The 14,407-nt window shown below is 41.2% G+C and overlaps 1 protein-coding gene across 1 annotated transcript in view; it reads left to right on the top strand.

Moving 5' to 3' along the window:
• Window positions 1-14,407, top strand: part of MORN1 (MORN repeat containing 1) — a 287,891-nt gene that overhangs the window by 93,184 nt on the left and 180,300 nt on the right. The window contains exon 8 of the mRNA XM_063436724.1: window positions 6,305-6,415. Within this exon, the coding sequence (XP_063292794.1) occupies window positions 6,305-6,415 (111 nt within the window). The remainder of the gene's footprint in view (window positions 1-6,304; window positions 6,416-14,407) is intronic.

Raw genomic sequence — 14,407 nt, 5'->3', positions numbered from 1 at the left:
AGTATATTGAATCAACTCTTTCTTTTCCTTCTAAACTGTAGTTCATGAAGACCCTTAACACAATATTGGAAATGTTTGGAAAAAAGGGATGTTAGTAACTGCATAATTTTTTTATTTTTTTTTACATTTTACGCACAACATTGTACGCATTTAATAATACAAGCCAGTTCCATTTAATGCTTGGAGTGGCTAACTGTGAACAGTCCAGGAAAGTGTTCATCCTCACTAGTTCTGGCAAATGTATTCAGTTAGGGGCTTCCTTTAATTCATCATTTGCATGGTGGTAGAATATTAAATATATTGATTCAACTTTGTCAACACAACTCTAATTTCCCAAATGACACTTTACAAGATGGCCCGTCGCCACATCTGGGTAACTGCCCAGTTTATATTTAATGGATTTAGCTAGCATTCTGAATATATTGTGCATTCCAAGCATCTTCAACCATCTAAAGGTGGTTTATTGGATTAGACTCCTCTATCATTAGATCACAGCAAAGTCACTCTGGGAAATTACAGGAACCAGTAGATGTCAAGCATTCTAATTGTCCTGAGACAAGCTTGAAGTATCCTAACATCTCAGCAAGTTGGCAATCCTTTATTTGTTCTTGTCAGCATAAAATAATGCATCGCAAACTGTTGTGAAGAACAGGACAGATAAATGTCATAGCTGGAAAAAAAAATAGTAAAAAGTATAAATAACAAAAAAAGTTTTTTTAAGTGGAAAGACTTACAATCAAAGTTACAAAAAAAAATGTTTCGGCCTACACAGAGGCCTTCATTAAGCTTGATAAAGGCCCCTGTGTATGTCAAAACGTTGCACTTTTTTGTTCCAATATGTGACGATACCTTACCTTTCTCCGCCGGACCCGTGCAGCGCGGCGGTCTCTCTGGCTGCTTACGGGAGGCGGCACAGCCTGTCGGGTGCTAGCCGCTCGCGGCAAAACCCCTCTTATGACGCGGCGCATGCGCGCCGACGTCATCAGGATTTTGCTGCGAAAATTCAAACGTGGCCACGCTCCCGGACCTTTTGGGGGCGTGGCTTTAAAGCTAAACACACCTCACTATAAAAGGGCGCCCCTGTCCTTCCCTCAGCGCCCTAGTGTGGTTCTTGTTTATTCCCTCTAGCGCTCTTGATAAAATTTGTCTGTTTTTCTGGTATATTGACCTTTGGCTTCCTTACTGACTACTCTCCTCTCTGGCTCCCCGACTTTTAGCTTGGCTATTTCTCGTGTATTCCGTTTTCCGTACTCCCTTGACCTTTGGCTATTCATTTGACTATTTTCTGACGTTAAGTCCGGCCACCCTAAGGTCCGGTATACGTCTCTTTCTGGGTTACCATCTGCGTGAAGGGGTCACTGTCGTGACACAATAAACCTGCATTTCTGCAGAAATCCTGAGTGCCTGGAACTAATTTATTTTATCTATTAAACTGGGTTTTGCCATAAACCCCAATAAACCCCAATAAAGCAGAGATTTAACCCCTTAAGGACCAAACTTCTGGAATAAAAGGGAATCATGACATGTCACACATGTCATGTGTCCTTAAGGGGTTAAGGGATACTTCGTTTATCCTTTACTCGGTTCCACTCATCGTATTCCGCAACTGCTATGAGATAACATATAGCCCACTTCACTGTTTACTAAATCTGCAGAGGAAAGAGTGCTCGGTTCAAGTTGTGCGTTTGCCATGTGCACGTCAAACACATTTTAGATGAAGCTCTGATTGACAGCTTGGAGGTTATGGCTTAGAGACGCAATTTTTTATTCCAGAATGGAAAGTTGGGGCAGGATCAACTTTGCGATGATGCAGATAGTTCTTTAATTGACACTTATATAATGTAGCTGAATGGCATAACGACATTGATTCACATTGTTTATTTACATTTCTGACTAGCTTAAATGGACACTCAACTGCCCAAATACATAATATCACAAATAAAAATCATGGTTTAGTAGATTACAAATGAAAACTTGCATGCATTAATTTAGGCATTTTTTGCATTGGGGGTATATCTAAACACATATTGATAGGCTGCAGATCTCTTGTCTGCTGCCTTTGCAAGCCCTCCTCTTCTAACCCTGCCCAGACTTCGCAATGCAGCTGAATGAGAAGTCTTTATAAGGCAGTTGCTCTGGGGAATTGCTGCCTTTTGAGTTCAGTGCAACTAAGCTAACTGTGGCGACCATCCCGAGAGGATGAGGGGTTTCGCTGCCAGAGATGTTCTTTCCCTCTATTCAGAGTGATGCTTTCCAAATCCCAAGGTCGGTATAGCTTTGTAGCTCTTATAAGAGCTGGTGAATATAGCTGGTAAAGTGGTTGCCTACAAACATGAGATTAGACTCTATGTTTAGGGTAAGCAGGAACCGGTTTATTGGTAGACTCACTGGCCTTTTATGTCAATCCCCATGCAAGGGGCACTCCCCTCTGGACCTGAGAGTAGACTACAGTAAAAACATATACACAATCACATTGGCTCTCAGGTCTAGGACACTCCCATACAAAATAGGTTAATCCCTCCTCTGTACCTGGGAGATAATTAAGTGGAGCACTGTACTAAACTGTATTAAAGGGAAACTGTACTCACCGAAAATACAGCTTATTTTCCACCCAAACTAAATTCTACCCATCCCCTGCACCTCTGTAACCCCCCTTACAAGACATATAAACTTCAATAAATATTATAATTCTTACCTTATTTCCAGCGCCGCGTCACACATCCATCCTCCGTCGTCTACACCCCCTTCCGCGTCATCCGATCAGCTGACCCACTCTCCTTCCCTCCGCCAATGAGCTCATACTCATTGGGAATCATTGGGAAGCAAGAGCGCATGCGCATCTAATGCAGCACCCCGCCCCTCGCACGCTTCACGCAGAGATTCATTGAATCCCCTTGTGAAGCTGCATTAGACCCACGTGATGTGCGACGTCCTCATACAGTGCGTGGGGGCGTCGCACGTCGTAACTCACCTTTCCTCTCCTATGGATGCGGAAGCACCATCTAGCGGCTAGGTAAGAGAAGGCAGCTGGAGGTGGGATTTTCAATTTAATCAAAACACTGCGGTTTAGCAAAAACCACAGTGTTTTGACAAACTTGGTTAAGGGTAGAGGGTCAAGGCACCCAGCCCACTCAAATGAGATGAAGTGGTCTGGGTGCCTAGAGTGTCCCTTTAACTACAGGCAGAGAAAAACATAATTTTTACAACATATTAAAAATATCCCCAAAACACATGGAAACCCCAATTTCAGGGTTTCAGGATCTCCATGGAAGTCTCAGTTTTGACCGACCGTACACAAGGCTATTGCCCCAAAAGAGTTCCATGAAATCAGTCTGTGCGGTCGGTCTCTTTTGGGAGTGACAAATATAATAAAAGTACCAAACGTAACGGTTCAGGAGTACAATCAGTCTTTATACCTTGTATAAGGCCATTCAGTTCTCATGTATTTTACCGAACTTCTATGGAGGTGGAAGTTCTAGCGGTGTTCCATGCACTCGACGACCAAATACCGCTGTATGTTTTCACGGCTAAAGATGGCCTCCGCCACGTGTTCGGCAATGCGAACAGTGGCCACCCAGCAGACCTCACAGAATGTTGGTATAATTGCGGTCACTGAGATGCGAAAAAAGGTGAAAAGGGTCAATGAGCAGCACACGCCTGCCCTGGGTGGTCTGGCTGTTCAGTGGTTTGTTCAGTATACAAAATAGATAGGTCTCAGGTTTTCGGTGAGTTCGTATACCGAACTATGCAGGATATCAAAATAAACTAAAATTAATAGTATGTAATCCAGTAATAGGGAATCCGTCACACTAACCAAACCAGGAAGTAACAGGACCGGTTGCCTGTTCAAAAAGCCAGGGGGGCTGTAATCAGTATAATTTTTTAAAGTGTACATTTCTAATGAAATTTGCACTTTTTTCACACATAAAGCTTTTCAGCAAGCTAAAGTGCTTTAGGTGTCTGGAGTGTACCTTTAATACAATAGCCAAAAGACAAAAAAAAACAAAAATTCATTAAAATAGCTAAATCACAAAAGAAAAAAAAACACAACAGAGAAATTGCAAATAGATGACAGCCAGATTTGGGTCCTTTTGGAATCTGATTGCTACTTCAAAAGAGAGCCCCTTAGAAATTATTCACTAAACAGTTGTGGTGGATTGACATCCAAAATGCAAAGCAAGGTTGATGACTGCATGGATGCCTTTGCTTATAGCTCAGAGCTACAGTTTGTTCAAATTCTAATCGACCGAGGCACAGTATATTTCATCTGTCCATTATTAAGGACACCCATTTGGATAATAACGCTAGATGTGGCATCAAATGTACCTCTGAGTATGATAGCTATGAAGGATAATATATTTGACATCTTCTCTGGGAAAGAAACAGATGTCTGCTTACTGTAATTCACAGACTTGATGGTTTACTCCTACTCCTAAATATATACAGATTCTTGGTTATTCACAGCAATGCCAGGAGTAGACCAATGTAACCCATGGGAAATGATGCCCTTAACATAAGCAGGACTTATTTTACATTACGATTAAAAATAATGTCCAACACTATCCTTTTTGATGTATGTAGCCAGCTGCAGTCTGCTAGGTGGCATGTGTTCTTGAGGGCAACAAAATTAGCTAAATTAGGCTAGAGGGAGCTATGCAATTTTTTTCAAATAATTTTATTGAATCATTTAAAAAAAAAAAAAAAACATAATATAACAACATAATATAACAATGTATTTAAGAAAAATAAAAAACTGAGAGGAAGAAAAGGGGAGGTGAAGGGATGGAAATGAAAAAAAAATATCCATCCAGATTAATATAGTCATATTTGAATTGTCTAGGACTCATTATTACAAAACAATAATGTATTTGGTACATGTAATATCAAATGAAATAAATGAAGGTGTAGTATTTGTTATAATACCCCCGAAATGGCAATAACATGTGTAGTTGCTTCTCATGGGTTATATATTTTAAAGAAGAAATGTTTTAAAAATATCTTCCTACTTTATATCCCAATAATATTTAAGGAGCTATGATTTTACTTTTCTACAAGGTAAGTTTTGAGATTATTATTATAATGTTGTTATTATTTGTATAGCGCCAACAAATTCCACAGCGCTGTACAGTGGGTTGACGAACAGACATGTAGTTGTAACCAGACAAGTTGGACACTCAGGAACAGTGGGGTTGAGGGCCCTGCTCAATGAGCTTACATGCTAGTAGGAGTGGGGTAAAGTGACACAAAAGGTAAGGATAGTATTAGACTAATGACAGTTGCAGGAAAGGAATCAGTCGGGCACTATTAACAGTTTAATTGATACGCTTTTATGAAGAAGTGGATTCTTAAGGATTTTTTGAAGGAGTGGAGACTGGTTGAGCATCTAACGGTGGAGGGAAGTGAGTTCCACAGGAACGGTGCAGCCCTCGAGAAGTCATGAAGGCGAGCATCAGAGGTGGGAGTACGGACAGAAGATAGACGTAAGTCTTCAGCAGAGCGTAAGGGCCTAGACCGGACGTGAATTAGGGAGGATAGATAGGTGGGAGCAGCATGATGTCAAAATTTGAAAGCAAGACCCAGAATTTTAAATTGAGCCCTATTGCTTTCATAGTAAGACATAACCATATTCACAGCACTGTTAAAGTGCTACTATCCAACCTCAAAAAAGCTCAACTATTTGAGAAAATAGCACTCAGGCTTCTTTATATGTATACAGCTAACCAATCAGATGTCAACTCCATACGTGCACTATAAATTCAATGGGGGAGAATTATCTAAGTGTTCTGTTCTAAAACGTGGTGCAAATATGTAAAATAAGGCATCAATGAGTCATCAATGCAACTTTTAGAATAGGACACTTCGATAAATCTCTGCCAGTGTGTATTTGCAAAAAGATAAGCTTCCACATGTGAACAGCAGGACCTGTTTGGAACTGTAGATAGGAGGTCATGATATTAAAGATGCCCATTAACATTTCATTGTTCTTATTTGTGTGGCATATTTTAATTTAATTTGTTTTTTATTTTACACTTGATCTGTGTGATCCGAGTTTTATCTTTACCAAAAAAAAATGCAAAAACTACATATGGTGTAGTTCTGCTCTAATTGACTTGACATTATCACATCTGTTGTATTTGTAATAAATGCTTTTTTCAAGCCATTTTTTGTCCTGCGAAAGTTATATTCACTAAATGAGGTTTGCTGGAATATGGGCACCCTGGAAAGAGTTGACATTGAGTTCATTGCTATTTCAAATGTAATTATAATGTCCATTATGTAATTACATTGTCCATTTGTGTTTCAGCTGTTGCCAAGAAGATGGTTATCTTAGGTGAGGATATAATGGAATTTGTCCAAGGATCACCTGTTGAGTTTCATGTTCAGCTGCAGAGTGAAGAAGGGGAAATTCCTAAAAGTAAGATTTTATATATACATTTTCCATTTTGAAGGGTTGGGTTGTGGGTATTTTTTATTTTCTGGACACATGGTGTTAGATACAAAGGGCTTTGCGCAGTAAAGTAGGTTTTCCCAAGTGTCAGTGAAGAGATCTTTATGCCTGTCCCTCTTTGATTCACATTGCAACCTGCGTTGATCAACATGTACCTTTAGTGAATATGCTAGTTAGGACCAGTATATTGACGATGTGTATAAGGTTTCTGCCGCTCTTAGCTAGCTGTTGGCAAATCCTGGTAAAAACAGGTGCAAATTATAAAGTTTTTAATTTGTATAAAACAAAAATGATTGTAGATCCAGAGCAAGTCATTCCCTCTAATTATGACTTTGATTTAATTCTGTTGGAAAAAAATGTTTGTTTTTTTCCTAATCGTGGCTGATTGTAATGTTAGATCAAATACAAGCAGTGAAAGGAAGGCACGGGGGACATTAGAATGTCTCCCCAACTTTTTTATTTAAAGGGATACTATAAGCCAGGAATACAAAGCTGTAATTCTGGAACTCTCTCTCCCTCTGCCTCTTTGCCTCCCCCCTCTCTCGCGCTCCCTCCCCGCGATGAGCGGGTACTAAGACCTTGCTATAGGAAAGCATTGAATCAATTGAATCATTTATATATAAATTTTTATGTAAAATATAGGTTTCTTGTTTTCATACGCCTTTAACGGCAGTGATGTAATCAATCCGATCTGTTATATGGCTTATCAGGAACAGATTAAATGAGGGCAAACTTGATTGGTTCTAATTATATCAGGGACTATATTAGACCTTAAGGATCTATTTTATTTAACAGTGTCATTGAAAACCAAATGAATGCATAGGCATAATCTCTCTTTGTACTTTTGTTCTTTACCAATGCAGCAGAACAGAAACCGTGCTTTAAAAAGCCAAGCATTACATTCCTTTATGACATTTTTAGTCGGTAATGTAGTGCAGTAAAATATAAAACCTACACCGTAACTTTACTAAAATGAACGCTCGCCTTTTCAGTTATCTTTTAACAATCTTCAAATTGACATCAGCATTTCAAATTCTTCACACCGCGTTAAAAAGTTCACATCTTCCTAATAAAATAGACACAATTAAAAGAAGCTATGCTGTTAATTTTCACAATCTGCGCTCGAACATTTATTTTCTTCCCCATTTTGAATGGATCATCCACAAGTATTCATTTCATGTAATTGTAGATTACCACAGAGGGCACGCTAGGCTTTTCAGTATTAGGCCCATGAGAAACTCCAAATAAATGTGATAAATTTGCATTATCCACCTGCAAATTGTCCTCACCGCATTGGAATTTTTGCAATCCAAACACTATAAGCTGCGTATTGAAATGACATTATGACATCTGACAGAAAGCTCTCAAAGGGATAGAATGAATATTCCAAATTAGCATTGTATCAGTACATAAAAAAACAATATCTTGTGCATCGAGTGTAATTTCCTATCCTGTATTTTACATTAACTGTTGATGGATGGCGGAACACGTACCTGAAGGTGTTCAAATGTTCAAAGCAACTCGGAAAGTGGGATACACGTGCTAACAAATTCACAGGGATATGTAGCAGTATATTTATCAAACCACACAATGATTAGCTTTACGTCTGTTTATTAAATGTGTGTGTCCCAAAACTGGAAACATTCCCCTTGATTTACTTGTTGGAACTGGATAGAAAACTGTAATTACAAAAGAGTTGTGTTGGTTTTGTATTTACTAATTGGAGTATCTCTGCAGAGGTGCCAGTTTTAAACAAAGACCATGCCAACAATCTCAATAGAAAAGGATAGAATAGGTGATACGCACGCACACACGCCCGCACGCGCACATATACATACATTGTCTGCTTCACATAATACATCATACACACATGGCTACTATCTCAGTTGCACTTTTTCTTTTAAGCATAAAAATACATTATGTTTTATTGCTGCTCCCTGTGGACCATGAGCCAGAAGCTCTCAGTCTGAGCTAACCCTGGCAGAGATGTATTGTCTGAGAGCAATCAGTTGTTGTTCACAGCCTATAAACAAGGAGAGCCTTTGGAAGGTACAGCTTTTGCTGCTGCTTATGAGCTTTCATTAGCTCTATTGAGCTAAGCCCTGCCATGCAGAGCTAGCTCATTGGCTGAGACAGTCAACGGATCACTCTCAGCCAATTAACTAAGCCCTGCACTGCCAGGCTAGTTCAGGCAGAGAGCTTCTGGATATTAAACTGCAGTTTTTGGAGACAAGGGAAGGCATCTGTTCTAAAACGGTTTGACTCTGACAGAAGTATTCGAGACCAGGGGCGCTATCCGTTCTAAAATGGTTTGACTCTGACAGAAGTATTGGAGACAAGGGACGGTATACGTTGTAAAATGGTTTGACTTTGACAGACGTATTGGAGGGAGACCAGGGGTGCTATCCGTTGTAAAATGGTTTGACTCTGACAGAAGTATTGAAGACCAGGGGCGTTATCCGTTTTAAAATGGTTTGACTCTGACAGAAGCATTGGAGACCGGGGGTGCTATCCATTGTAAAACGGTTTGACTCTGACAGAAGTATTGGAGACCGGGGGCGCTATCCGTTGTAAAATGGTTAGACTCTGACATAAGCATTGGAGACCAGGGGCGTTATCCGTTGTAAAATGGTTAGACTCTGACAGAAGTATTGGAGACCAGGGGTGCTATCCGTTGTAAAATGGTTTGACTCTGACAGAAGTATTGGAGACCAGGGGCGCTATCGGTTGTAAAATGGTTAGACTCTGACAGAAGTAAGAGTGAGTCGATTGAAAGACACTCCCACTTAACATCTGATACGATCGGATTGGACGATGGAGGTAGGATGGAGGGCTCTATGTCCTCATTTAAACACTCATGGGAACACTTGACACTTAGCTCTTGACAAAGAAACGCGCGTCAAGTGCCTTTGGTGCCGATGTTCTACATTTGATTTTAGGTTCTGGGAGAGTTAGTCTGCAAGAGGTTGTTTTATTTGATGTGAAAGTGGGGTATACTAGGCAGGCTGCCTTACAGTAGCATCAGGAGATAGGGTTTTTTGGAATCACCAACGGGTTAGTGACAGCCAGCGACTGTGTGACTGGATATTGGTATTTAACAAACTCCTATAACTTCTGTAATTTAACAATTTGGCAGTTAGTACTTTGAAGCATTTGATGCTTACATAACAGCTACAATTTACAACAAGCTGGATAGTCACTTGTGTGTAGCGATTCTATCCCTTCAGCCCGTTTTGGCGGTACTGCCCATAAATGCACCATTTTTAGGCAAGCCCCTAGGGCCGGACTGGGGATACAAAGCAGCCCTGGAAAAAAAAATCTATGCCGGCCCCATAAGTCATTGCGCCACATATAGTCACATGTAATATGTAAGGCTATGTCTTGCCACCCTAGATGATTGAGTTTATATCTATATCTATATATATATTGCTTTTTCTAATATAAAATATTGTTCCTTTCAGAGTAAAACATTTAATTATACAGTAAGCATACTCCTATGCAGACACAGACAATCTCACTGACACACACAAGCTCATTGATACACAGCCTCATAGATAAACAATTTCACTAATATACATAAGGCCAATGACATAAAACACAAGCTCACTCACTAGCAGGCACACACACACATGCAAGGAAGCTCACTCACTAGCAGGCGCACACACACACACACACAGCTTAATGTAGTGGTTCTGGTGTCTATAGCCTGTTCCTGCAGGCTTTTGAATGTAAACACTGACTTTTCAGAGAAAAGGCAGTGTTTACATTGCTTCCTAGTGACACCTCTAGTGACAGACACTCAGACGGTCACTAGAGGCGCTTCCTCTGTCAGTGCGGATTGGCTGAGATCATCAAGCTTGATGATCTCAGTCATAGAGGCAGAGACCAGCACGACGTTGGAAAAAGAAAAAGGTGAGTAAAACACTATTTTTAAAAACACACACAGACACCATGACTGACACACACACACACACCATGACAGACACACACACACCATGACAGACACACCATGACACAGACCATGACACAGACACAGACACACACCATGATACAGACACACCGTGACACAGACACACACACACACATGACACAGACACACACACCATGACACAGACACACACCCTGACACAGACAGACACACACACACACACCATGACACAGACAGACAGACACACACACACCATGACACAGACACACACCATGACACAGACACACACACCATGACACAGACAGACAGACACACACACAGCATGACAGACAGACACACACACAGCATGACACAGACACACACACAGCATGACACGCACACACACACACAGCATGACACACACACACACACACAGCATGAACAAGGCACTTGTTGCTACCTGTGTGGGTGGGTGGGCAGACTGATAGGTGTCCTGCGGCCGCATGGAGAGCTTGGATGGCGGCCGCAGGGGAAGCTCTTCTGGCGGCCGCTGGGGGAGCAGGCTGTTCTGTCTCTGCTCCCCCTCCCTCGCGCGCTAGAAATAGACCGGGGCCAGAATATGACGTCATATTCCGGCCCCGGTCTCATTAAGCTGCACGTGAGGGAGGGGGAGCAGAGACAGAACAGCCTGCTCCCCCAGCAGCCGCCAGAAGAGCTTCCCCTGCAGCCGCCATCCAAGCTCTCCATGCGGCCGCAGGACACCCACATGTCTCCCCGGCCCCAGGTGCCGACGGCCCACCGGGAAATTTCCCGGTATCCCGGTGGGCCAGTCCGGCCCTGCAAGCCCCCCCCCCTTTTTTTTTCCAACCATCATCTCCTCTACTTTGTTTAGAGCCGGGTACATCGTGTCCACGCCATAGTGAACCCTTTCATACCTATACTTTGTAAACTGTGTATAAAGTCCACTTAGCAACACTATCTAATTAGGACAACTATGTATCAATTAGTGTGCGGTGGCTAACAGACTCTGTTTTACTGGAAGTTAAGTATTAATTCAAACGTGATACAGTGTATATCACTGTTTATTGTTGATTTGTCTGTCTGACCATATTCAGTTTATTTCTTAGTTTTGGTTCACATTTTTACAACCTCTACAAACTACAGCCACTAAATATTTGTACCTTGATACTCTGGAGGTATCGATCTACTGAACTATTAGATGACTGAAATTTGAGAATACTTATAAAAGCTATTAAAATCCTCTTACTACTGGAAGCGGCCTTTGAGACTACTTTACACAGACTTTTAAAGGTGTATTATCACTCTGTTTATTCACAATGTCACATTTGTTTGGGTTTTGGTTTTTCACATAGAACCTACTGTTCTAGTTAGACTCTTTATATTTTAATATCCTAATATTCGGCTTTAATAAAGGTTTATACCACCTATACGAATTTTTACTTTTAAAGGTACTTCTTTTGGTGGAGTGGGAGTCCGCACACTTTAAGTGGGCGGTCTTCCCATCCCGCTTTATTTTTTGTCTATACCAAAGGCTTATACCATATTTACAGATTCTTCATTCGTTTAGAGGTTCTAGTTTATGGAGGAGGGACTCCCCACATATTTGTGAGGAGTTATCCTGACTCCATTTAGTAGTTTCTATTCGAATTATTTATTTTGTATAGTTTTTCTTGTATAGTAAATATCGATTGATAGCCAGTGCCTTTTTTTCAGGATGCTTATTTCAGTGTAATTTTTGTTTGAATATATATTTTTTTAACTGCTGGGGAGACAGAGACAGTGTCATCCCCTTACCAGGTACTCTTTCCCTATTTAGCAGCAGATAGCAGGAGAGTACATTACACCTGTCTTCCCAGTACTTGCCTAGAACTCAAGGAACCATAGACTACACCTACCCTTAACTCTAGTCCTAACATTAAAAAAAACATGTGTCGGTCCCATCTTGCGTTGCAATTTTTAATGCAACAAAAACAAAGAGCCTGAGAACTCTGAGAACAGACAAAAGCTTAGAGAAACTCCGGAGCTTGCCCTTCGATAAATCCCACTCAGTTCTCACATTCGTTTTTACTCACTTGTGCCATTACAGAGAGAACTTATTCTGAAACATATCAGACTGATCCCACCCATAAGGGCAATTTTAATGCACTTTGAAACATAATTCACTATGCAGTATGGTTATTTAGAAAATAATATTTGGGTGGCCAATTGGTTTTATAGTTATATGTTTTTTCTTGATCTATATTATTGTGTACGTTTTTTCTTATATATTTTATCCATTGTGCCATATCTGTCTTGTGGAAAGATACCCTCTATTTGCATATATTGCCATCCATTATGAGATATGTCACTTATTATTTTTTTGCTTACACACAACTTATTTTGTATTTACTAAGGCAGTGATGGCGAACCTATGGCACGCGGCCATAGGTCACCCGGGGAGGGGGGGAGAGGGGCTTTCTGCTTTCCTATTGGGATTACCTGGAGGCATAGGGAGGGATCTGGAAAGCAGATCGCTCCTTCCGCGAGCAGGCTGTGTGGAATGTTGCCGCGCGTTCCCATGGCAACTCTCCACACAGCATTGCACAGGAGGACAGGAGAGCTGCGACCAGACACTCCACCACCGGACCACCAGGGCTGGCTATGACCCCCCCTACTTCACCAAAGGTAAGAAGAAGGGAGGGGGGATAAAGATTTTATGTATAGGACAGGATTATAAAAAAAAAAAAAAAAACACATTTGCTACCTGCAGCACCCCCCTCACACACAGCACCCATAGCCCCCACACACAGCACTCCTCCCCTCCACACAGCACCCACCCCCCACATGTCCTTCCCACACGGCACCCCTTCTCCCCACACACAGCACCCCTCCCCCACACAGCACCCACCACACAGCACCCCCTCATACACACCACACACCCCCACACACAGCACCCATCCCCCTTCAGACACAGCACCCCCTCATACACAGCACCCCTCAGACACACACAGACACTGCACGCCTCAATGTGTGTGTGTGTGTATTCAGCAGTCTTTAGGCATTCAGCAGTCTGTGTGTGTGTGTATTCAGTAGACTGTGTGTGTTTATTAAGCAATTTGTGTGTGTGTTTGTATGTATGTATTCAGCAGACTGTGTGTATGTATTCAGTAGTCTGTGTGTACTCTGCATTCTGTGTGTGTTTGTGTGTGTGTGTGTATTCAGCAGTCTGTCTGTATGTGTATTCAGCAGTGTGTGTATTCAGCACTCTGTATGTATTCAGCAGTTTGTGTGTACTCAGCAGTCTGTGTGTGTGTATTCAGTGGACTGTGTGCATGTATTCAGCAGTCTGTGTGTGTATTTAGCAGTCTGTGTGTGTATTCAGCAGTCTGTGTGTGTATTTAGCAGTCTGTGTGTGTATTCAGCAGTCTGTGTGTGTATTCAGCAGTCTGTGTGTGTATTTAGCAGTCTGTGTGTGTATTCAGCAGTCTGTGTGTGTGTAGGTGTGTGTATGTATTTAGCAGTCGGTGTGTCAATGTGTTCAGCAGTCTGTGACTGTATTCAGCAGTCTATGTGTATGTATTGTATGCATGTATGTATTGCATTTGCTGGAGATACTAATAAATATAAGGTTAATTTTACCTTTAACTCATATCATTATTTATAATTCATATAATTGAACTCTCTGTTGTTGTGTTCTTCTTTTAAAACAAAAGATGTTAATTAGTTCGGACAACTGTACGAGTTGTTTTTTCTAAATGTAAACCTCAGTATTCAGGTTTAATTGCCGTGTTGGCACTTTGAAGGGAAAAAAGTTGGCATGTATTGCGGTTTGGGCACTCGGGCTCAAAAAGGTTCGCCATCAATGTACTAAGGTGCCTATTTGCACTTATTGTGGGCTTTTCTGTATGTATTTTAAATCTCTGCAACTGTTTTATTTTGATATACTCCATTAAAGAATTAACCTGCCATATGAAGTTTTAATAGTTAATAAAATAAATACAAATAGACACACTATAGAAACAAGCCTCTTCCTGTGGGTATCTAGGTACTGA

Source organism: Pelobates fuscus, chromosome 11, assembly GCF_036172605.1.
Source record: "Pelobates fuscus isolate aPelFus1 chromosome 11, aPelFus1.pri, whole genome shotgun sequence".
Classification (NCBI taxonomy): domain Eukaryota; kingdom Metazoa; phylum Chordata; class Amphibia; order Anura; family Pelobatidae; genus Pelobates; species Pelobates fuscus.
This window is presented reverse-complemented; position numbering and strand designations above follow the sequence as displayed.